Source organism: Electrona antarctica (genome assembly GCF_951216825.1).
Source record: "Electrona antarctica genome assembly, chromosome: 4".
Classification (NCBI taxonomy): domain Eukaryota; kingdom Metazoa; phylum Chordata; class Actinopteri; order Myctophiformes; family Myctophidae; genus Electrona; species Electrona antarctica.
In genome coordinates, this window is record NC_136809.1 from 36,789,523 (window position 1) to 36,815,945 (window position 26,423).

The 26,423-nt window shown below is 42.5% G+C and overlaps 1 protein-coding gene across 1 annotated transcript; it reads right to left on the bottom strand.

Moving 5' to 3' along the window:
* Positions 1–1,570: 1,570 nt before the first annotated feature.
* On the bottom strand, positions 1,571–26,423 carry LOC306922595 (arf-GAP with dual PH domain-containing protein 1). The gene is made up of 11 exons (XM_079500308.1): positions 26,300–26,423; positions 23,223–23,353; positions 22,113–22,204; positions 14,785–14,867; positions 14,567–14,679; positions 12,682–12,828; positions 12,465–12,548; positions 12,260–12,322; positions 6,410–6,481; positions 2,140–2,371; positions 1,571–2,018 (listed from the first exon to the last, which is right to left on the bottom strand). Exons 1-11 carry the CDS (start codon positions 26,385–26,387, stop codon positions 1,990–1,992), a joined length of 1,134 nt encoding a protein of 377 aa, XP_079356434.1. The 5' UTR covers positions 26,388–26,423; the 3' UTR covers positions 1,571–1,989.

Consider the following 26,423-nt stretch of genomic DNA (forward strand, 5'->3'; position numbering starts at 1 on the left):
AAATAGCCACAATGTGCAAAGCCACGAGTTGTGAGCTTGTAGATCTGCTATTTCCTAAAGATTTTCATACATTGTGAAAACTAGAAATAGGACACAGCATAATAAGTAGTTTTACTTTTGGTACTTTAAGTATATTTTGATGCCAATATACAGCTGTAGCCTTAAATAACCTTAACAGGTCTGTAACTCTGAGTGTGTACAAATGGAACCAAATTAACCCAGTACATATTTCTGAAGAAAACCTGGAGACTTGACATTCAGTAATTGGGTCTTATGATCAAAATAGGAATATTGTAACTAAGTGTAAAACAGAGAATCATTTGCCATGGATAAGACCAAATCTTTGCCACGGACACATTTGTCCATGTACGGACATATTGATGACCCCTGCGTCAAAACGAAATGAAAAGCGAAACATATCAGACATGCCAATGATGTCACGGTAGTTTTATTTGAAATGCTGGTATGCTGGTATGTCATGTCAGTCAACCACTGTTTAATATAAAATATCTTAGAAATATTGCAATGTGATATGTTATGGTTATGGTACAAAATGTTGGATTTTCTTCATTAACATAAAGTCCAAAAATAATGTTTCTGCTTTTTTATTAACACAACTGTGTAGTATCTGTGAATGGTAAAACAAGGTTATTGCTGTATTTGAAAGATGCCGCAAGGAGGTGCTGTTAGACTATCATTTTCATTCACATTAAAAGATGTGACCAGATTTGACTGAGAGCCTGCCATCGTACAAATTCCAGCTTTTCACCAGAGGAGAAAAACTTTTTTTTTCTCCAAAATGAGTTAATAGCACAGGCAGACTCTTCACATACTAGAGCATGTCTGAAATAAGGGTCAGAGCTGGAATCGACAGGTAAATATGAAATAAATGCTAAACATGTAGCTAGGTGTAATGTTAGAGACCACAGAAGTGAACCTTTCAAGCCTGTTTTCTCAACTCGCTGTTTTCTGCAAGACATTACTCTATACGCCATATCTCCAAAACTGGTGGGTCAAAACAATCCAATGGCAGTCCCTCAGTCAAATTTTGTCACAGATTTACATAGTAGTGTTTGAAAATCTCCACAGTATAAACTCCATTATGAATATGTCACAATATTAGGGAAAACAAAAACAAAAGACAAAAAAACAGTCTTTCCATCTGCCCTTTAAAGAAACCACATAGGCCTACTGACTGAGATGCAATTTATTTAATGTAAGGCAGGCTGGTGAAGCATTTCATAATAATACATGTAGTGTTTTAGAAGCTAAGGATTAGGTTCAAAACTTGTGTAAAAAAAACCCGAAAGAGAATAAAAATATCTTCAGGGCAACCACTTGAAATCCTTGGAGCTCTTGGAAAATCTTTGGTTTTGTGATTATTGTCATGATTCCCAGATATGCTTTTTTTCTAGTTAATTTGTATGACTTAAAACAATATTAAAATAATCAAGTTAATAATATATGACAAGTAATTGATTATATGTTTCACCAACTAGAACAGGACAGCACTTATATATATATATAAGTGCGAGAGAGAGAGAATGGGAAAGACATGCAGCAAAGGTCGTCATGAACAGGACTCGAACACGCGACGTGCTGTCAGGCCAAAGCCTATATGTGGCATGCGCCTGGACCACTAGGCCACCGGGCACCCCAGGACAGCACTTTATTTTGACTGAGTCTATTACAATCATTTTGGATAGACTCTTTTTTCCCTTTTTTAAAGTAAAAACTTCCCTGGGCATTTTATTTCGACTGAAAAGCACCTTGCAATTAGTTCTCATATAATATTTTAGTTCATGACACGTTTAATCTCTCTTTTGAGCTTCAGTAATAGCAGCCAAACTAGAAACCCACATTCTGTCACATGGTAACATTATGGTAACACTCACAAATATCCAGAAGAAGGGCTTGTGGTAAAATGGAATGGGACCTCTATTGTCAGAGAGGGGCTGGGTTAAGAAGGAAGAGGTTCTACCACCACCATTAATGTCTGTGTTTGAAGAGAGCTTCCACTGGAAAACACAAAAAACAACACACAATTAGTCAAATTGTTTAAACTTAAGTTATTTAAGATATAAGGACAGCAGCCAATGTTATGTGGGTTTTAAAAAAGAAAACATGAATATATCTTACTGGTGAAGTCCTGAGGCGACATCTGAGCACTCATGACATCATTGAAGTGTCTCAGCCAATCCTGCTGTTCGCTCTCCGTCTCACAGGTAAACAAGAAGGAGCGGTCAGGTGTTACTATGGTGATGCCATGTTGCCAGGAACCATTGCAGTTGGTACTAGCAGGCAAGCCGGGAGCAGCACTGTATCCATGGTCTCTGTGACCCAGAAATACCTCACCCTTGGCAAAGGCATCCTTCACAAAGGGCAGAGGTGAAGATGAAGTGAGAGAGGATTAAAACATCATTTATACTCCATCATGATACAACGGTGTAACATGTGGAAGATTGCATCACGTTGATGTATTGTGAGCTTGTGGATCTGCTACGTCCGGTGTGTTATACGGTGTGTCACACAGCAGCATTGTTGGCCACAAATAACTGATTTAAAATAGATATCACTCACTGCCACGGGCAGAGTAATAAAAATGATAAGCAAGCTTATATTTACGGTTGTTTTTCAAGACATCACGATTTATTCGCTTTATCTTGTTTTTTTGTTTTTTTTTATTTATTTTTTTGCCGCTTTCGCCTTTATTTTATATTTTTTATAGAGGGACAGACAGTAGGCTGACAGGAAATGGGGGAGAGAGATGGGGGAGTGACATGCAGTGAAGGCCGTCGGGATCGGGAGTCGAACCCGCGCCACACTGCCAGACTCGGACTACGGGCCAAGGTGCCTGGACTGCTGAGCCACGGCCCAGGCCTATCTTGGGTTGTTTTAAGTACTGCAGATCATGAATTGAACTCATGAGCGTTTTGTAGCATGTTTGTTTGTTGTTGTCTTTAAAACATGACTTTTCATTACTCTGAATGGGTTTGTCCTGGATTTAAAGAAACAGAGGTTAAGATCCCTGAATTAGGAACTACAGTTCAGGACTGAATAGCACTGACAGGACTGAATTCTGCCAGAGTTTGTTCTACTGTTTGTCCTCTTCTCTGTCTCACTCTGTGTTCAACTTGCTCTAAAGTAAGGTGATTTCGTCATCCAAACATTACATAATTAATCTAATTCAAACTGTTTTTAGTGAAGATGAAGTTGACTGGATTTAACCTGGGTCTCCTGCACTCCTGCTGAAACAAAACTTGCAAAGTAACGTTACTTTACCTGGGTTACAAATGTTGACATGAAATAATAATCCTGTTTACTAGTGTTTCATTAGCGCAAATGTGAAAAATAGGGCAGCTTGTTGAGTCGACGCATCTAATCATGAATGCACGTGAAACTATGGCTGCGATAAAGATGCAGGAGTTGGCAGTGATGTCACCGTTAAGCTGCTGCAACACGGAAGTAGCACAGACTCGAAGTGGTTTATAAACATGACTCATAATACCAACAACCAGGGACAAATCTCACTCGGGTGTAACACCAATGACACAGAACCGTAAGATATGTACAACATACACAGTACATTAAAATCCCCCCAGTCACCCCAGCGATGGATTGTCCACTGTGTTACTGTCTGGCAAATAATATGAGAGGATCAGGTCCTGATCCAGCAGGCTCAAAGAGCCTCTATCCTTTAGAGTTTCTATCCTCAGGCCATACAACTTCCTAAATCAAACTGTTGACCTCCCCATTCACCCGCACGTTTTCACACCGTCGAGGAAGGTTTTGAACTGCCTGTATTGTTGCTGTGAGTATTATTATTAATCTAATTCAAACAGTAGTTAGTGGAAGGTGAAGTTAATGTCTGGTAGGCCAGCCTAGACTCATAATACAAAAAAAACACGTCATTTTATGAAAGACCATCACAGACTGCAAGGTTCTGACTTATGTTAATGCATATGATGTTGTGTGACACTAATTACATTATATAGAACCCATTACAGTATAGGTGTGTAACGGTACACATATTCGCATTGAACTGTTCCAATGCAGGGCTTTCGGTTCGACATGCACTACAAACTGAAGGTTGTATATATACACTATATTTGTAATCAACTTATCTGTGCTCAACCAGACCAGCTGAAAGACACCCCTCTCTCTAAGTTCAACAGTACAGCACATAAACCAACAGCCAAGGCAAGTTACAACATGCTGCCTACCCATGCCACACCGAAACACACTTCTCCAGTGAGACATGCTGAGAGCGAGGCATGCTACGATATACAGATAAACAGAAGATCAACAGGTCTGGTTTCCCCTGTGAATTATTAGGTTGATGGCAAGAGAGTGCTGGATCAAACAACAAGGTAATGCTGCATCTGATCCCTCTGATCTGCTACATGAGTGTTACATAAGTGAAAACTTCAACCATCACCCCAGCAGGGGGCAGCAGTGGATCATGAGGTAGAGTGGCTGCTTGTTGCAGAATATCCCCTTAGTGTCCTTGAGCAAATCAATGAATGTAATGCACATTTTAAAGCGCTTTGTAGAAAGGCACTATAAAAATGCACCATTTACTATTATATGCACAGAGAAACACCCACACTTTTCCCACATGATTTACGCAGCCATTCACACGTGCTTCAAAGTAAATCACCATGACAATTGCTACATTTGCCCCAGATATGACAAATTGTATTGCAAAAAGCAGGATTTACCAACATGCTCAAGACAAAAGAGCCCTATAACTTTGTCCCTGAATGAGCCCATCAAAAACTGTTTATTGGTTTATAGCTACAATTTGTTTTTTAATAAAGAGTTGTTTTATATGCTGCTAAGAAGACAACCCAGAGCAAATGTTTAAAAATATCATACGTTATGTTTATGATGATGTTTATACTTTATATTATTATGATTATTATTATTAAAAATGACCAATAAAGAAAATCAAATATATTTCTCTGGCATTTCTACAGTTTCTCCCCTCCCCCCCCCCCCCCGTAAGGTACAGATATACACAGTAGGCCTACATTAGAGCCATCTCAATGATGGACTGTCTGCCAAACGGTACCGGAGGATCACTGATTCAGGGTAAGGGCCAGATTCTATCCTCACTGTACTGTTGAGGAGAGTTATGAGAACACGCGCATGCTTGTGCATGTGTCAATAGACTTGGAAATAACACGATTTGTTTTCCGATCATGTTGTGCTTGTTAAGCACTTTCTCATTAAAAAAAGGGAAGAAAAACAAAACAAGAAAACTTGCATCTCTGTAAGGAGTTCTTGCATCAGAAACAACAGTAAGCTAATTTGGCTGTGTGTGTGTGTCACAGTGTGTGTGTGTGTGTGTGTGTGTGTGTGTGTGTGCGTGCGTGCGTGCGTGCGTGCGTGCGTGCGTGCGTGTGTGTGTGTGTGTGTGTACGGGCGGCGCGCGTGTGCACAAATGCGCTGTTGGGCTGGTGTCTAAGTTTGTAAACGTATCTTACAAGGCGTTGTGTGGTGGTGCATGCGCATGCATGCCTGTATATCTCTGTGAGAATGTACCATCCAGTGGGTGTGTCGGTGTATGCATTATGCATCTCTCTCTCTCTCTGTGTGTGTGTGTGTGTGTGTGTGTGTGTGTGTGTGTGTGTGTGTGTGTGTGTGTGTGTGTGTGTGTGTGTGCGTGCGCGAACCTGCGCGCGTGCATGTGTGCCTGCGTGCGTGTGTGTGCGCCCTTATAATGTAGATTGATTGCCTGTGTGTCTGTGTATTTTAGGGGGAAGTGGGTCCATAGAGAAAATGCCATGGATCAGATTCAAACCTATAGACACCAACAGGGATGCTCAGCCTGTTTCTGGTATTGATCTTTGGTCTACTAATACTACAGATTATTGACCTTGGTCAAAACTATCACAAGTTAACTTGACAAAGTAACAGCGTCTTCACAATGTGAAGACGGGCAGGGGTATTCAATGTTTTAATTTTTTTATGCCACGATTTTGTAACCCTTTTTTCCTCCGGTGCCTAAACTGTAATCCTGAGCGCTACTCTCTCTCTGCCAACCTGAGGAGAGCCCCGAACTGAGCTCAGACTTCATTCAATGCATGAGGAGTGAGAAAGGCCGCTTCTTATCACCTGACAGGGGGAGTTTCCCTGGTAGGACATAGCACGTGGAAGGAATATGTTATTCCAACCAGTTCCTTTCCCCTCCATTAGGCGCTCCGACTGACCAGGAGGAGGCAGTATAGAGACCAGAAAAACCCACATGTACGTAGGGTACAATTGTAAACAATGAATGAATATTAATTAATTAAGTGTGTGTGTGTGTGTGTGTGTGTGTGTGTGTGTGTGTGTGTGTGTGTGTGTGTGTGTGTGTGTGTGTGTGTGTGTGTAGGTGTGCCCGACGTGCGTGAATCTCTCATACCAGGGGATCTTTGAAGTACATAAGCCGCCTACGGTCAAAGGTGAACCATCGTTTCTTGAAGCCTTCCGTATGCTGCAAAAGAGAGAGAGAGAGAGAGAGAGAGAGAGAGAGAGAGAGAGAGAGAGAGAGAGATGGGGGGCGTAGTTTAGCCTTCATTGTTAGACCATTTCACAGTCTGTTCAGAAATTGTACTGTACTAGAACAACCAACCAAATCAGTAAGTGGTAAAAATGACTGTCATCCTCCTATCTCTATTCTTCCTACCCTTCCCTGAAAACTGGTTGAGCCAGAATGGAGGAAAAAAAGAAGACAATAATAATTACCCACTTTAAACTTTAAATGTGACAATAAAGCTGATTCTTATTAACATCATTAGAGCACCAGAAGCTTTAAAGTGAAATAAATCAAAGTACCATATTTAAAAAAGTGCTTTTAAAACAGAAAGCAAAAGCAAATGTTGGCATAAGGGTGGTGCTAGAGGAAAGGCCATGGTGTCACCAGAATTACTAGGGTTTATCCATAAATCTGCGTGCTAGATTATGATGAGATGTTATTTGTGTGAGATTTTGGCATTTCTTACTAGAGGAAAGGTCATGGGGTCACTAATAGTTAGGCGGATCATGAATGCGTTCAGCAAGTTTGATAGTAATCCACCCATTTAGTTATCCTGTTCAAAAGTGAAAAATGTTATCCTAGAGCGCTCCAGACGCCGCACTGCCGGTAAACTGCCGGTAACAGCCGCAGCGCTGCCGGGGGGAGGGGCGGCATCTGCCGGGGGATTATGTCACTCCACTGCCACTCCGTCTCGCGGCCGCCACAACTGCACATTAACAGCCGCGGCGCTGCCTTAGAAACTGGGGGGATTATGACAGAATATGATACTCAACTGCCGCTCGCTTCCGCGGCAGTGCGTTGGTCCGACATGCGTTGCATCGTGCTTGAGGTTAGGGTTAAGGTAAGAGTTTGGGGTAGAGTGTCGGACGGATGCCGCCGAGAAACACTACCGCCTGCCGCGGGTGTTCCGCGGCTGATGCCACTGCCGGAAAATGCACTCGCTCTCTCTCCTATTCTCTCATTACTATAATAATTATATTTAATTGTATTCAAATACCCTTTTATAATGTGTAATTCTCTTAATGTTTTGTGTAAAGCACTTAGAATTGCCTGGTTGGGTGAAATGTGCTAAATAAACTTCCTTGCTAGAGGAAAGGCCTTGGGGTCTCCACACTCTATACAGAGCATGAACATTCCATGGCTATCCACTCAATAGTAAAAAGTACAAAAGAGAGACAAAATACAGAATTTGTGGCTAGATTTTGCTCATTGTTGAGAATCTACAGTTATGTTGTTTGGAATGGAATGTAGGCGTGGTGAAAGACAAAATTCTACTACATCCAAGTTACATCAAGTGAAGAGAATTAATAATATTAGTTTAGTCCAAAGTTAGAATATCGTAGATGCTGTAGCCTAGGATGTTTCAGACGGTATACTATAATTATTCCTTGCGCGACATGCGTGCGTATATGCTATACGCTCGCGTGGCATACTACGTATATAGTACTGTAGCGTATAATGGTAGACTACACCACTGAATGTACTGTAAGACATTATGACTGCAGATTCACTCCCCATCTTTTACCGCAGTCTGAAAACCTCCTTCCTTAATTTCTTATTGCTTATTTAGATTAATGCTAGTTATGTTATTCAGATGTACAGTACTAGAATTTCGCGGGCCTTCGGCCCGCTCATCCCAGAGTTGCGTTGCCCCGCGTTGCGATACAGAAGTCCACAGATACAGAAGTCCACAGTGACACGCGTTGTATGCAGCTGTTTTGTGTTGCAGCGCGTGCGCGCGCGCGCGTGTAGTGTTGTTGTTATCCATATATGCGCCTCGGTTCGTCCCGTTTGTTCCACGCCAGGTGTCGACGCAGTCGTTTGTGCGATTGGCGTGTTTGCATTATTGTAACTGTGTAGGCATACCATATTCTGAATTACCAAAAAGGACACATGCGCGCGTGCATGTGGATGTGGATGTGCTCATGCGCGTGCACGTCGTGCACGTCGTGCATGTGCCGTGCGTGGGCGGTTCTGTTAAATTGAGATGTCAAAAGAATCTGTAGCCTAACAATAAATGGATCAAATATGCTCTGTATTAGTTATGTATTTATTTAAAGCAGTGGCTGTGAAAGGTGTGATCCAGGGACCCTCATGGTTCCTTGAGGGGGTTCCAAATGGACCCATTATAGGTCTGTAACTGTGAGAGTGTAACACATGGACCCAAATGGACCCTTACAGGTCTGTAACTGTGAGAGTGTACAAATGTAACCAAATGGAGTGTTGTATAACTGTTAACTGTGATACTGTAGAAATGGAATGAAATGGGACTGTTATGGGTCCATTTGGTTTGACTCTCAGAGTTATGGGGGTCCTTGAAATTAAGAAGTTTGAGAACCTGTATGCAATGGCTTATGTGTTGTAAAAAGAGAGACCAGCCTATTCTCCAAACCATCATATGTTATGCTTTGCTAGGTTGTACGAAATAATATTGGGTCATTATAATTTGCAGGACTCACCGCGCGCACAGCTGCCTTGTCTGTGTTGACATGACATGGGCTTGCAGGACAGAACTTGTATTTGTGACAGACACATAGTTCCTTTGCAGACAATACAATGTGCTTCTCATTGGTCAGTCACAAAGCTAAGAAAACAGCAGCCTACTTTTTCTGCATGTCAATGATGAGATAGTTCTCCGCTGTCTGTCTATCTGCAGACAGCGGAGCAGCCAGCGAGCCTTTCTCTGATCTGCGGTCGGGACCAGTGGTAGTGGTGTGAGCGTGCAGCGCATGCAGAGTTATGAAGAATACACATTCCGGGGTTCGGGCTGAAAGTCCACCTCTCACAGTGTTTTGCCACGACGAACCATTGAACGTGCATTGTAATACACATTGGTGTGAATGGTCTGTGAGCGTAGCGATACACTACAGGCGATACGTGTGAAACCCCGGACATTTGAAGGAATGTATAAAACCACCCGGACTGGCCGGACAGGCCCCCAGAAGAGGACGTATGGTAAACTGTGTATGTAATCGCGGCGCTGTCCATCCAAGTTAGAATGAGTGTGTGTGTGTGTGTGTGTGTGTGTGTGTGTGTGTGTGTGTGTGTGTGTGTGTGTGTGTGTGTGTGTGTGTCTGTGTCTGGCTGCCCTGTGTTTTGCAGCGTGGGGATCGCCATGTGAGGGGGCTAGCCAATAAGGGCCCTGTGTTGCATGTGGAGAATTCTGTAGGTTAGTGTGTGTGGTGCAGCCGAACGGGGTGGTGAGAACATGAGGGGGATGTAGCACAGCAATCGGTGACCCCTACATTAAGCTGTGTTGCTCCCAAGATGCAGTGCAAATGCGTGTTGTAAGCAACCGTAGCCAATGGGAAAACAGGATGCAGTGTTGCCAGGTCCGCGAATTGTAAGCGAGTTGTAAGTAGCGTGTTGAATGGCATTGTTTCTGGGCTTGTTTTCATAGACGTGGCAACAAATTAGGCGGGGGTGTCGGTGCTTGTGGCGTGTTTGTGTTTATTATTGATATTGATATTGTTTGCGAGTGTGGACGGGAGCCGGCTTTAGTGGCAGTGCGATGACAATTTTTACGCGGCTGGTGTCGAGTGTGGCCGTGCGGCGCGACATGAGGAGATAGCCGTGGATCGACGCGGAGGGTAAGGCTGTGTCGTGTTAGTGTGTTGTTGCAGTGTGTGTTGCAGCGTGTTGCAGCGTGTCAGTGACGTAGTAGCTGGTGCCTTTTGTTCCTGTGCGTGCTTTTGGGCACATGTTTTCAATTGTAATATAGGATACAGTAACTGTTTCCCATAATGATATTGTACATGAGTAAGAACTCTGTGTGCTTGTCCATTTATTATTTAGAAAATATGTACAGTAATTTGTATAACATTCTTGATTTCTTAGCACTTTAACCCATTTAGGACTGCGGCCGATTCTAAAAACGCCTTCTAAATCCTGACCTGCCACACCTACCCGGTCTTCCTCCCCTTCTTTCTAATCTATCCTCTAATTCTAGGAGTGAGACAGAGGTGCAGGAGAGGAGGCGGAGGCAACCAATCAACTCTGCTATAAAGCCTGGTCCTACCCTTCACGCCCCTGCCAGATCTTCAGTCTACCTGGACCTAGTCAGTCATGTTCCACTCGGGCTAGTAGCAACTTTATCACTCCGTGTGTTATTCTGAATACTTACATCTCTCTCCTGTGTTTGCAGTACCTCCTACCACTCTGGACCTGGAACTTGGAAGCTTGCCTAACTTGCCTCTGTCTGCCATCTGTTCTCTCTGCTCTGCTCCTGAACTTGACCTGAAGTATATCATTAAATCTATATTCTAAAACTGCAACTCTGTCTGTCTCCTTGTCTGTACCTGGGTTCAAACCAACATACTGTATATGACACCTATAGTTTCTGAAAAACAAAAATGGGTTCTCGTTTTGAAAGGTAAAAGTCCCCAAAAGGGGTTCCCGTCCTAAATGGGTTAATTAACTTAACCACTTGCATTGTTATTTGATTAGGGTGCATTCCCCTTACTCTGATCTTGCACTTTACAAGTGAAGTCACTCTGGTTAACAACATTTGCTAAATGCCAAAATTGTAAATTGTACACAAGGTATATTTGCTATTTCTTCTCATTATAATTTGTTTCTAAACAGCTACGGTTTAAATGGCGAGGATATTCATTAATCAATGCACCAACGGCTGGCATTGTTCTCATAAAAATGTTTGATATTCTTGTTGTGGCATATGGCTGTTTCATTTTGGGCACGACACCCTCTGCAAATATGTCAAATATGAGAGGATATGAGAGGAAATGAATTATGGCATCCATTTAGCAAACATAGTCGGTTTGTGATTCCTTTCATCTCTCTCCCTGACAGACGAATACAATCAGAGCCTGTGAGTGTGTGAGTGTGTTTGTGCGTGTATCATTTTGAGTGAGAATCTTGTCCGTGTGTGTGTGTGTGTGTGTGTGTGTGTGTGTGTGAGAGACACCGTGCACACACATGTATGTGCATGTGCTTACCTGTATGCACATTTGTAGACATGGTTGTGTGTGTCTACGTCACATTTTTGTACTAGTATGAATGCATGCCTTGTTTCTGTGTCTGCTTACACGCCTACCACTAGCATGCCTTTATGCTCACATACCCGTGTGTGTGTGTGTGTGTGTGTGTGTGTGTGTGTGTGTGTGTGTGTGTGTGTGTGTGTGTGTGTGTGTGTGTGTGTGTGTGTGTGTGTGTGTGTGTGTGTGTGTGTGTGTGTGTGTGTGTGTGTGTGTGTGTGTGTGTGTGTGTGTGTGTGTGTGTGTGTGTGTGACTGTCAACCAGACACCGATAAGGATTAAGCCTATGCTGCACTGTAAGCTTTTGATTCCACCTGAGACAGACAAGACACCCAGGTCCTAGCTAGCTGCCAGTCAAATGTGTTGGTGCCTTGACTCCTAATTCATTAGAGGCAGATGCCTGAGAGCAAGCCTGAGGGCTGGGATGGGAGGTTGGCTGAGGGAAATGTATTGTAGTTGTTGCAGAAGTAATCCTTCACATTGAAACGGACCTGATATCTGACTGGGGTTAAAGTTTGAGTTGAGTTGAAAGAGCTTTTTACAACAAAAACAAAAATGTGGCCTGGATGACTCAGGTGGTATGAGCAATGTCTACAACCACCGTATTGATGCTGATCTGGAGATATATTCCAAATGATATTTATGTACTGAACCTCTGTTGTGTTCTCTCTCTATCTGTGTGTCTGTGCATGTGTGTATGTGTGCGTGCGTGCGTGCGTGCGTGCGTGCTTGTGTACTTTACCTTGGGGCCTGTCTTTTCCATGTAACCTTCCTTCACAAAGTTCCTTGTCAATTTGGGCATGAGCTTAAACACAAGAAGCAAACATGAAAGTTGATACAGAATCTTAAAACAAATAATTATATAGTTATATAATAGTAGCACATACTGTATATAGTTATTAGTTGCGTGTGTATGTATGTGTGCGTGCGTGCGTGCGTGTAGCTACCTCTGCGTCTGTAGCTCCGGGGAAGGCCACCCTTAGATAGTGAAGCTGGACAGCCCGGATCGAATTAAACCAGTCTACTATCACCTAATAGAGAGGGAGAGTGACAGGAGAGACAAATAAATCATGTTGGGTGTTAAGCATCGACAGCATGACCCCATCGCTGTCTCTCTCACACACACACACACACACACACACACACACACACACACACACACACCTTGCCAGTTTCGTGGTAGAGGAACATGTTTCTGGTGCTGTAGTCTTTGAGGTAGGTTATCTGCAGGCCGTTGGGGTTTCCTATCTTCTCTGGCTGGAAGGTAGCATTGATGGAGTCCACTTTGATCACTGCCTTAGGCTCCTTAGCCTGGGGGGGGGAGAAGATGGGAGAAGATAGTGTGTGTGCACGCAGGGCCAGTTCTAGCTTTTATGCTGCCCCTAGGCGAACCCTCCCTTCAGCCCCCTAACACACAAGTTATGCATCCAGCCCGCTCTCCCCTGTACGTCTGAGTAGGAGACTTTCTCAAGCAGTAGGCTAGTCTAGTCTGTGTAGGTAACAAATTCCTATCAGAGCGCCCTCACCAACAAGGTTAATTGACACAAACGGTGATGTGACATGCAACACGCACCCTAACCCTAACCTGAACATTTGGAATGTTGCAATGTGATGCAGTGCAGCATGTTGTGATCCTGTAGGTCTGCCTTTGGCACTTTGGTGACAAAGTATAAATGAAGCATTTGCCATGTATGAATTATAAGGCCTACAATATTCCCAGCTGTATTCTTTATGCATGGTACAGTATGTATTAATCTACAACAGTGGTTCTCACAGCGGGGTCCAGGGACCCTCAGGGTTCCTTGAGTGGGTTCTAAATGGACCCTTAAGGGTCTGTTACTCTGAAAGTTATGGGTGTCCTTGAAATTAAACAGTTTGAGAACCACTGGTTTAAGCCACAGGCTTTAATTTAAATTGAAACTGAAATGGAAACTGAATCCCAGTACATTTAGGCATGAATACACATCTTAAGAGGGACATAAATCGGTGCAGAGCTCTTTAGCTGAGGCGTCACCTGGAGTTACACTTGGATACTTTATAGAGCTCTTTAGCTGAGGCGTCACCTGGAGTTACACTTGGATACTTTATGCCTCGGGGATTCTTTTGCAAAAGCAACCCAATGTACTGGTTTAAGAATAACCAGGAATGTTGTGCTGCTTGATTGCGTAAGTAGATACAGCTCACACCAAAGTCATCTACAGTAGAATACACACTTATACTGATATACTGTACTGTAGGCCTACACAAGATATAAACAAACAAAAAAGGCTTACAATCCACACATGCCTGTTACGTGTTTAAAATAGAACTTCAAGTAGACTTTAGACTCATTTCGATTGACTACTTTCATTCCCTAGCCTAAACCCTAACCCTAAACGTAGCCATCACAGCTACATAATCTTAACCTTAAGCATTCAAGTCCTAATCTTGAAAAGGTCTCTTGACAAAGTGGGGGCCAGCACTATGTCCTCACTTTCCAAATTCATCTTCATCTTTCCATTATTCACACCCACCTCACCCAAACAGTTTTACTGTGACAGAGAAAGTTGTGCTTCTCTAAGTGGTTTGGCTGGTGTAAAGTTTGGTAACTCAACCATACAGTGAGGAGGTCTGTTAGGTGAACTTGTCTGAACACGCTAGACCGGTATGTGTGTGTGTGTGTGTGTGTGTGTGTGTGTGTGTGTGTGTGTGTGTGTGTGTGTGTGTGTGTGTGTGTGTGTGTGTGTGTGGCTGGCATGCATCTGGTGTCTATCTGTGTTCCTGTCTGCATGTGCATGGATGGGTGTGTATGACGGGGGAGGAAGACGATTAAAGTTAAATGTGGACATAGTTACTTGTGCACTGTGATTATAAGGTTTCAGGTTTGTGTGTGTGTGTGTGTGTGTGTACTGTGTGTGCGTGCGTGCGTACGTGCGTGTTTGAAATGCCTCAAAGGGTGTTTGCAATTAAGGTACCGGGTGTGTGTGTGTGTGTGTGTGTGTGTGTGTGTGTGTGTGTGTGTGTGTGGGTGTGTGTGTGTGTGTGTGACCACATGAAAACAGGAACCTACGTCATATTTGGTGAAATACTTCAGAGTCCCCTCCCTCTCTGAGAGGACAAATCGTCTGGTGAAGAACTGGCCGTTGTCCCGCCCCCTTTTCATCAGCATGTCATCTTTTATTCCTGTAGGAAATCATAAAAGTGAGCATAGTTCATAGCGCGCACGTGTGTGTGTGTGTGTGTGTATGTGTGTGTGTGTGTGTGTGTGTGTGTGTGTGCCGCACCCACCTTCCTCGTATACTAGTTTATTCCCTGGGTCTGTAAACTCTTTCCTCTCGTACTTTGCCCTTATCCACTGCTCTTTCAACACCCTGTTTTCACACACACAACACACACACACACACACACACACACACACACACACACACACACACACACACACACACCAAGAGAGAGAAAAGTCAACAATATGGATTGCTCATAGCTCAGAAAAGCTTAGCCTCAGACAAAGAAGTCCATACGAGTATGTACGATCTTGCTGCTATTTTCTCAGTGTGAAAAGTCTGAAAACTATTGATTTTCTTTTTCCTCCACACCTCTGGAAGCATTCCAAGTACTACTGTTCTTTCCTTGCGTCCAGCTTCTGTTTTGCTCCATGACTCTATTTTCAAACTCGCAGGTCATTTGGCAGTGAAAGGGAAGTCAGGGTTATGCTGGCATGAAATCTGTCAAATGCAACAGCCTGTGATATCAATGGAAAACTATCATTCATACTGGGTTTTATTTACAGTACTGAATATTGTGGATGTTGTGCCAACGTAGGTAAGTCAGTGGAACTGAATGTGCTATTATGGCCCCAGAGGCCAAGTACTAGTCAATATTATATCAGCTGACAAGAAGTACTGATCCAATGTCTTAAGTACCAGGTCTTATTACTTAACTTAAGACCTGGAGGCATGATCAATGCCATTTGGCTATTCTGAGTGGCCAAACAGCATTGACCACGCCTCCAGGTCTTAAGTTAAGTAATAAGACCTGGTACTTAAGACACGCATAATACTGCCCTATATAGAGAGTAATGCTTCAATTTAAAGCGATGTGCAAATTAGTTAAACAGGATGCTGTGTGCGTGGTTGTTTTCAATAGCTAATTGTGCACCGAACTCTCGGGACCAGCAAGCCCTGCAGAGGGTGGTACGGTCAGCCGAGTGTACTCCCCTGCCTGCGGTGCAGGACTCATATTGTAGGTGGTTCTTGAGCAGACATAGAAAGATTATGAAGGACCCCCATCACCCCTTCAAATGGACTTTATGCTGCTGCAGTCAGGCAAATGCCAGAACTGTCACGACACATACATAATTTGTCCGTAGGCTTTAAGCTATCAGAGCTGTGAAGAATGACCCAACAGCCAAGTCAACTGTCAACTTTATCCTGTGAATGCAGACATTCCACAGTTCCACTGTGTTTGTGTGTGTGTGTGTGTGTGTGTGTGTGTGTGTGTGTGTGTGTGTGTGTGTGTGTGTGTGTGTGTGTGTGTGTGTGTGTGTGTGTGTGTGTGTGTGTGTGTGTGTGTGTGTGCGTGCGTGCGTGCTAAGAGTTAGGAAACTCTTACTAAGAGTTTCCTAATTGGGCTCTTACAGAAGACAGACTGGCTGTGAGAGGTTCTAACAAGCACTGTATGCTCCTCTCTAAGAGGCCAGAGAGGTCAGAGGTCATCTCCACCAATGTGTTCATCTTCTGCTCTCCCCCTGCCAGTGTGTCATCACTCCACTACTACCTTCTCTTTTTTCTAACGCTAATATTCCTCTATATCCTCTCTCTGGATTATTTCTCTCTCTCTCTCTCTCTCTCTCTCTCTCTCTCTCTCTCTCTCTCTCTCTCTCTCTCTCTCTCTCTCTCTCTCTCTCTCTCTCTCTCTCTCTCACTCTCTCTCTCTCTCTCTCTCTCTCTCTCTTCGCAAACGCTTTCATGTCAACAACGTTAAATGTATTTTACCCCACTCAAAAGTATTTTGTGCGAGGAACACGCATATAAGATTTGGGTTGTTAAAATGTTTACAGATCTACAAGCTTATAACATGCTGCGGCTCACAAATGTGACGTGTTATGAGCTTGTAGATCTACTATTTTCAAATACGTTTAAGTGGTTAAACTGATTGTAATGCTATATTAACTCTTTTGCTGGCAGGTAATGGTCAAAGAAGTAACTGACAAAGCGTGTGTGTGTGTATGTGTGTTTATGTGTGTGTGTGTGTGTGTGCTTTTATGTGTGCACGTAAGCAAAGCAAGCAAAGTTCTTTGTTTACCCAGGGTGAATGGACTAAGCTCGAGATGCTTGTTTACAGCCAGACCCTGCTCATAGAACATTTCATGGTAGGGGTTCAATGCCTTACTCAAGGGCACTTCAGCGGTGGTAATTTTAACGTGCCGGTCCGGGGATTCGAACTGGCGACCTTCCGATAACAAGACCGCTCCGCAAACCGTTCGGCCACCGCTGCCGTACATGCATGTGCGTGTGTGGTATTGTGTGCATGTCATCAAGAGATGATTCATTATGTCATCAGGAAGATATATGGAGGTGATTATCGGCAGTGTTGAGCTGTCAGAGTTAAATCCAACGCACGCACGCACGCACGCACGCACGCACGCACGCACGCACGCACGCACGCACACACGCACGCACACACACACACACACAAGTCATGTATATAATAATGAAACGATTAAGTATCATGGCCAAGTGCTACAGGCCATCATGGCCCATAGCACTTGCCCTAGCCCCTTAGATAACCACTTTATGTAGACTTAGATAGCATATTCATTATTGGTGTCACAAACGATCGATTCAGCAATGCTTCGCGATTCCGCACTGATCGGCAGTGCATGATTCTACATCGATGCAGAAACAATAACAGATTAGAGACTATATCAAATTATATAATAATTATAATTATAACACTGACTGTATATAACCAGTAAGACGCCTAAAGGCAGCATGCGTGCACGCGACCTCGCCCTAAATCGTGTGCACGCATCCACCTGGGTGACAGCAGACTGCTGGGCAAGCGCTGGCGCTTTGGAATGGGGGGTCAGATCAACATATCCGCCTGGGTGATAGGGGACTGCTGGGCGAGCGCTGGCGCTTTGGCATGGGGGGGACAGATCAACATATGGAATGAATTCTGTACTGGCCATATATGGAGCGTGTCTTGAGTGTACAGGGTTTGATGAGGCCGGATCAACATATGGAATGTCAGAACAGGTCAGCTCCATATATGGAGATCTAAAGGTTTGAGGTCAGATGTAGAGTTGTTGGCCAAAATTGATAACATCAAGGATCTCCATCCCTGATGATGTGTGTCACAATGTGTGTCACAACCAGGCATGACCATATATGGTCATGCCTGGTTGTGACGGACTAACTAACTAACTGACGGGAAATGCACGTTTTCATAGTAAATGCAAACTGTGGTCGCAATTATATGGCGTCACTGTCGGGAGGACACCACTTGACTTTCTGAGGTTTCAGATTTTTTCTTTTTCATAACTCAACGCTATTAAACACCCTTTACGTCAGTTGTGTTGTTTCAAAAATATATAAAAAAAACGCGGAAAGAACCTCTCAACTCCATTGCATCCTCAAGCTGTGAAAGCACCTAACTCCACCCCCTCTCCCCTGCATGCCACAGGGCTGGTGGTGCACTGCAGTCAGACTCGCGGAGTGGAAGATAAACACACTTCTTTCACAAATTTGCTGAAACGGCAACTCAGTCTCCGCGAATATGTCTTTGCAGAAGTTATTGTAATATTTAAAGTCCTGTCCTTTCATGTGTTGCGATGCATTGGGTGAGCTTGGAGATCCATTGTCAGCTGTTCTTATCAATGACGGAAAATGACAGAGAAAGCCTATCTCCACTTGAGCTGAAGTGGTGATGATATAATTACACATGTAACTGACAATATACAAAGTCAGAATACCAACTTTGATGAGGCAGTATTGCTTTGTTTTAAAAAAATCACACCCGTGTGAACTGAGTGGTGCAAGGTCTTATATAGCCTGATCAGCTGTGGTCTGACGTAATGTCAGTGACCATGGTAACCATGCTCACCTGTGCACGGACACGTACACAGGTACACGGACACGTACACAGGTACACAAACATACAGACAAAGCTGGTTGTTGGAGTGGTTTGCACCACTCAAAAATATAATAATATATAAGGTTTTCTTCATTTTCTGAAAATTGTATATATTATTATTTTTCTTTTTTTCAATTCCTGAAAAACAAACATTTTGGACCTAGGTGGTTTCTTCCCGACAGCAGATATAATATGATTCTAAATAAAATATGTTGTTCAGTATATCTGTATTGACTGATGAAAAATGTGCCATGTTGTGCAGTAATATAGAAAAGTGTGATGCATGATCGCGATGAATCATAGAATCGAATCAATTGTTACCTGGTGAATCGCAATGGAATTGAATCGTGAGCGCTGTGCCAATGCATACCTCTAATATCCATATTTAAAATGTTTGTGCGATCAAAATTGAGGTGTTCTCCATAGAAACATTAAACAAAGCTTTTAAACACCTAAAACAATCAACAGCAACAGCATAGAAATTCCTTGTAAAGAAAATGCAAAATGTCTATTCAATGAATGACTGTAAAGGTTTAAAATCTAATACATGGACAAAAGTGTGTCAGAGGATGGCGCCATACACACACACACACACACACACACACACACACACACACACACACACACACACACACACACACACACACACACACACACACACACACACACACACACACACACACACACACACACACACACACACACACACACACACACACACACACACACACACACACACACACACACACACACGTGCGTGCGTGTTTGACCTTGACATAGTCCTACCCAATAGCCATAATAAACTATAAATGATGGATTACATAAGTACCTTATTGAACCTGACTACTGCTTCTCTGCAGTAGGATGTAACTTGAGCATACAGTATTAAGCCTTGAGAACCAGTTTAAAAACGTTGGATCAAGATTATATGATTTAGGAGACAAGAAAACAATAAGAAAGTGTCACCTTGTTTCCTCATACCAAACTCTTGCCTCGCCTGAGAGTGATCTGCTCACATTAAAGAAGGATGAGGGACACCCAGGGGGACATGAAAGGAAAAATGTGTAGTATGTAGGTGTAGTAGAAGTCATTCTTAGGCAATCAGGATGAAATATGAGAAACCGGAGGTCCAGATTGATGTGTACCGATTTGCGTGACGTTTGGACAAAAGGAGTCAAACATTTGCCTCCTGAAAAAATAAAAGGCCAAACCTTTGCCTCTAGGGAGTGTGCGTGCAAAGTTTCACACCGATGAATCCAGTTATACTGTAGGTAAAAATCACACACGTGTGAACTGAGGGGCATAGCGAAGGCAGTATTTATATCAGCCAGATGATGTCTTGCATTGTCATTACAACAAGCATTAAAGTCCATAGACTTGGCTGGCACAAATTACATCCTAAATGTACCCTAAACAAACATTATTTAAGTCTATAGACTTGGCTGGCATCAATTATATTTAATTTTACTCTAAACAAACATTAAAATCCATAGACCTTGGCTGGGATGAGAAATTTATAGTTAGGCTCTCGACAAATATTAAAAGTCCACAGAATTAGCTGGCCTATGACGCAATTTTGGAAAGTCATGCATTGGAGGTTCACTTCTAGTGAGTTTTACTAGTTGACTAGTTGCCTAGTTTACTAGTCGTTTAACTACCTATTATGTAAAAATAATAATAATTGTACATTTAAAAACTGTGTACATTGGTGACTATAACTAGAATCTAGCTGATCTTGAGGCCTACAAAAACAGGGAAAAAAACGGGGGAAAAAAGTTTTGTTTTTGAGGGGCGCTAGCCCCTCCTATATGTTTGTGTTTAGTTACAATTTACAATTTACAATTTAGGCATTTAGCAGACGCTCTTAATCCAGAGCGACTTACATTAAGCAATAACAAAAGCATGGCATACATCACATATATAAAACGTAGTTATCATGAATCATGCGTAGACTAAGAACGTAACAGTGGAGTATCTATGTAAACTATACATACTATACTATACTATATAATATATTATACATGTGTACTATAAAGTGCTATGACTACATGAAGTGCAATTCTAGAGCTGTCTACGTAACAAGCTATAAGTCTGTTTAAAATACTATCTAAGTCTACATAATGTGCTATCTAAGGGGCTAGGCTAGGGCAAGTGCTACGGGCCATGGTGGAGTCTGAAGAGGTGGGTTTTCAGACTACGGCGGAAGATTGGGAGTGAGGCTGCAGTTCTGACTGTGATGGGAAGTGCATTCCATAGTTTTGGAGCCAGAAGGGAGAAGAGTTTGGGACGTGTGGAGCGTTGTCCCGGCGTTTTTAGTGAAGGTACCTCCAGCTTCCCTGCGTTGGCTGATCTAAAGCAAGTTCAATGTTTGCTTTAAATAAGCCATTGACAATGAAGGGAAAATTTACGTCATGTTGTCCCTAAAACAAACATTAAATGCCATTAACAATAAAGAGAATTTAATGTTTGTTTTGACACCGTTTGTTTTACATCATCATTACATCACCTAATCATTGAATAAAGTAACATTTATAGTTGCTCCAAGCTATACCGAATTCCCTCCTCGATGTTGTAAGATGTTGTAAGAGCGCCCCTCACTTCACACGGGTGTGATTTTTAGTCAACTAGTCAACTAGTACCAACAAGGTCAACTAGTGGATTTACTAGTCGACTAGTTGAATAGTCGACCAGTTGCTTAAAGCCCTGATTGGAGCGGCTAGCGCCCCTCAAAAACGTGAATCAGCCTGTTACAGTGTCACAGCCATGAGGCTGATTTGAAACATGTAGGATGGCATTTCTTCCTTGGCCTAGTCGGAATGTGAGTGCAAGATTTCACAGCAATCGGACGCTGCTGTGTTCATGATTTGAGGCATTTTGTTCAAAATGGAGCACTCCTGCAAACTTTTTAAGCCAATCTTAGCCAATCAGACGTGATGTGAAAGGTTTGGGGCAGAGGTTCTGCTCTGGCCTCCAGGGAGTTCACAGTTTCAAATAGTTCAGGCCAACAGCGGAACAAGAGGTGAGCGTGCTTTTGCAGTGGCAGCCCCTGAGCTATGGAACAACCTCCCCCTCATATTAGAGCTTTCAATGCTATCTGATTTTAACCTGTTTAGGCATTCCTACTATCCATGCCTCACGCTGGTTTTTATATGCTATGTTTTCTTCGCTCTGTTTGATGTATTTTTTTATCTTTTGTTGTGAAGCACTCTGGTCAACTCTGGTTGTGTTAATATGTGCTATATAAATAAAGGTTGATTTGATTAGATTAGATTAGATTAGATTTGATCAGTGCTGGAGATTAGCTGTACACACACGGACGGACTGACAGGATCAAAATCTAGTCACCTCAGCCTAGTGGACACAAAACACAGGGGTACAGATGCAATGTATGACAATACATAATCATCTTTGATTAATGTACATTTTCGGTGTGTGAGTGTGCATGGAATGCGTGTGGCCGTGTTGCCATGGTCACTTACTGGCAGTCTCTGTGGGTAGGTTTGTAGTAGTAGACAGGGACCGCTGCTTCGTATTTATTCTTCATCAAGTTGTTTCCATTCTCTGCCATGAACTGTCATGCATAAACACACACACAGAGAGAGAGAGAGAGAGAGAGAGAGAGAGAGAGAGAGAGAGAGAGAGAGAGAGAGAGAGAGAGAGAGATATGAACAGAGAGAAAAGGTCAATGTAAGATAAATGTCAGGTAGACTCACAGTGACATTACACAGCTAAATTCAAAAAGTGCAACAGTAGTACAGACTAGCTTAAATTCTACAAATACCAGTTTTCAGTAGTGAGGCATACCTGATGATACAACCCTAAACAAAATGGTTAATCTTCTTGTCACTCTACTGTAGTGTTTCTCATACAGGGTAAAATAGAATTGAATGGACCCATAAGGGCTTCCATTTGTACAATCTCAGAATTACAAACCTTTTTGGAACACCCTCAAGTAACCTTGAGGGTTCCTGGACCCCACTTTGAGAACCACTACTTTATTGTATGATAGAGAAGGGCAAATTTATCATACTGGGCAAGAGCAAAATGGACTAGAGGAAGGTAAAGGTGAGGTTCACTATCACTTTTGTGTCAGAGAAAAGATTAGAAACTGTAAGGTAAAATGGAAGGTATTGAGTCCCTCAGGGACAGTACAGCCGTCAGTCCTAGGATCCAGATACGAATACAATAAGATAATGTGTATATATATGCTAGACAAATATGATATGGTATTAGACAAAACTAGGACAACAAAACATCTTACATGTAATTCGAGCATTCTTATTCATATTTACAACAACGTATTAATATACAACTATAGTTATTTGCACATTAAGTTAATATTAATATCCGTAACAAATCAGCTAGATTCGAATATGAATGCAATATATAGCAATAGTATAATGCAATATATAGCAATAGTATAATGCAATAGCAGCGCAAGCGTAAGGCACAAATTAACTCTATTGTTTTAATTGAGAGGAGGACATGTGGAAATCTGACATAACATTTTCACAATGTAGGATTCAGGTTGAATGTTATGCTGGGCTGTCTGTGTGATGAGATTAAGTGCCATTCCTCCAGGGTCTCACCTCCACCTCGTGGTCTTCCCAACGGGACAGACTCAGGGACTTGACCTTGCCAATGTCAGGAATATTACGGTGGATCCCAGAGCACGACAGACAAATGAACACCCCCAGCGAGCAGGAACCCCACTCTGGGTCTGAGAGTGGAGACAGGAGGTGTGGTGAAGGATGGGGGAATGGAGACAGGTTGGTGGAGGAACCAGGAAGGTATAGGGGAAGACATGTCGGGAAGGGGAGAGAAATTAAAACAGGGAAAGCATCTGTGACATTCATCTTAAGCACTTTAACCATTATTTTATACTTTGGCTATTCAAACATAACAGATAAACAAGCTCATAAGCATGTCGCTTCATGTAATCTTCTTGTAAATCTGCTATTTTTATCAAACCTTTTGACCCATATCTTTGCTTCTGGTATTTGTAGTATCGGCCTCAGGTCCTAATGTGTTAATATGTGACAATATTGAGGGAGCGGAGCAAGGAGGGAGGTGTATGAGGTATATACTGTAAGTAAGGAGGGAGGTGTATGAGGTATATAAGTAAGGAGGGAGATGTATGAGGTATATACTGTAAGTAAGGAGGGAGGTGTATGAGGTATATACTGTAAGTAAGGAGGGAGGTGTATGAGGTATATACTGTAAGTAAGGAGGGAGATGTATGAGGTATATACTGTAAGTAAGGAGGGAGGTGTATGAGGTATATACTGTAAGTAAGGAGGGAGATGTATGAGGTATATACTGTAAGCAAGGAGGGAGATGTATGAGGTATATACTGTAAGCAAGGAGGGAGATGTATGAGGTATATACTGTAAGCAAGGAGGGAGATGTATGAGGTATATACTGTAAGTAAGGAGGGAGGTGTATGAGGTATATACTGTAAGTAAGGAGGGAGATGTATGAGGTATATACTGTAAGTAAGGAGGGAGATGTATGAGGTATATACTGTAAGCAAGGAGGGAGATGTATGAGGTATATACTGTAAGCAAGGAGGGAGATGTATGAGGTATATACTGTAAGCAAGGAGGGAGATGTATGAGGTATATACTGTAAGCAAGGAGGGAGATGTATGAGGTATATACTGTAAGTAAGGAGGGAGATGTATGAGGTATATACTGTAAGTAAGGAGGGAGGTGTATGAGGTATATACTGTAAGTAAGGAGGTGTATGAGGTATATACTGTAAGTAAGGAGGGAGATGTATGAAGTATATACTGTAAGTAAGGAGGGAGATGTATGAGGTATATACTGTAAGTAAGGAGGTGTATGAGGTATATACTGTAAGTAAGGAGGGAGATGTATGAGGTATATAAGTAAGGAGGGAGATGTATGAGGTATATACTGTAAGTAAGGAGGGAGGTGTATGAGGTATATACTGTAAGTAAGGAGGGAGGTGTATGAGGTATATACTGTAAGTAAGGAGGGAGGTGTATGAGGTATATACTGTAAGTAAGGAGGGAGGTGTATGAGGTATATACTGTAAGTAAGGAGGGAGATGTATGAGGTATATACTGTAAGTAAGGAGGGAGGTGTATGAGGTATATACTGTAAGTAAGGAGGGAGATGTATGAGGTATATACTGTAAGTAAGGAGGGAGATGTATGAGGTATATACTGTAAGTAAGGAGGGAGGTGTATGAGGTATATACTGTAAGTAAGGAGGGAGATGTATGAGGTATATACTGTAAGTAAGGAGGGAGGTGTATGAGGTATATACTGTAAGTAAGGAGGTGTATGAGGTATATACTGTAAGCAAGGAGGGAGGCAAGATGTAAAGAACATGGGAGAGGAAGGGATGGATGGATAAAGGAATGGATGGAGATTGGAGATTACTATGGTAATGCAAGCAACAATAAATGTTTAATTAATTATCTGTCTGAAATCTGGATGAATAATTTACTTTTTTGAGTGTTAAAATGCTCATTATAAAAATAAAATTGCAGGAAAAGACAGAAATATGCATGTAGGAACTACTGTAGGTAGAAGACTGCACAAAACAAGCACCGACAGAATGAGTCCAAATCTGTGAAGTTGACTGCCTCTAACATGCATTCCTCCAACTCTTGAGAACTATTTTCTTTGGCTTGACCACGCCTGTCTTATCTCTGACTGCACAGTGTGTGTGTGTGTGTGTGTGTGTGTGTGTGTGTGTGTGTGTGTGTGTGTGTGTGTGTGTGTGTGTGTGTGTGTGTGTGTGTGTGTGTGTGTGTGTGTGTGTGTGTGTGCCTAGTGCTATCTATAACAAATATATTTTATGTCAGAGATGAATTAATGTAAGAGAAACGTAGTTCAATGCTATAGCTCTGGTCCATAGCCCTAATTCTAGCATTAGCCAGGGCTATATGGACCAGAGCTATAGTTCAATGCATATTGCAGTAGCCTACTGTGGGCCTAGTGTTGAATAGTTAATCGTTGTGCTTCAGATTCACTCGATTATTGACATTTCTGATGCATTGCAGGGCGATTCACTTTGAATCAACTTGTGTGACTACAGGCATAGTGGTACTGGTAGATGCTGACTCAGCCTGACTGTCATAATACATATATATATATAGGACAAGAATGATAACAATCATCCTACGTCTGTACAAAATGTAACAGATATCATACCAATCCTGCCATATATTGGTAATTATAGCATACAGCTACACACAATGTAACACAAGAGTAAATTGGATTGGGCCTGCTTTGAACAGGGATTTCAGGGTTTTGCTAGGGTGGGGGCGGGGGCGCGGGACGTAAAGTGCATGTCAAGGCTTGCTTGCTCCCTTTGGGGGGTAATGTTTTATTTTTTAAGTAACTTCTGTAAGCTTCTGCAAAGGAAGCTTCGGCCTAAATTATCAGTAGCCTATGGCCGTGCCACTCGCCGAAAATACAGTAATCATACAACTTTAAGGATTGATTCTTCGTTGATGGCACCATCAGTCAGTGTGTGCCTTAAAAGTGGAGCCAGACGATCACCTCGGAGAAAGTCGAGCGACGTATATAATTATGTAGCCTACGGTCGGTTGTAGTACAACAACGAACTGTAAAGAAACTGTAAACTGACGCTTTGATTGATATGAGCCGTAGGAAGTTAACTTAACTTACCAGAAGCTCCACAGTCTGCGCAAGCGTCATTGCCGGGAGTGTGGAGAATCTCTCTCAGCGCGCGAGTTGACCTGTCGTGTCCAGACATTTCAGTTGTGTTTTCCCTTTGGTTTTTACGAAGAGG

Coding starts and splice junctions, on each gene's coding strand:
- LOC306922595 (XM_079500308.1), bottom strand. CDS start 26,387: ATGTCTGGACACGACAGGTCAACTCGCGCGCTGAGAGAGATTCTCCAC. Junction 14,868..22,112: donor CCTACCCACAGAGACTGCCA/GTAAGTGACCAT, acceptor GTGTGAAAACAG/GGTGTTGAAAGAGCAGTGGA. Junction 6,482..12,259: donor TGGAAAAGACAGGCCCCAAG/GTAAAGTACACA, acceptor TCTCTTTTGCAG/CATACGGAAGGCTTCAAGAA.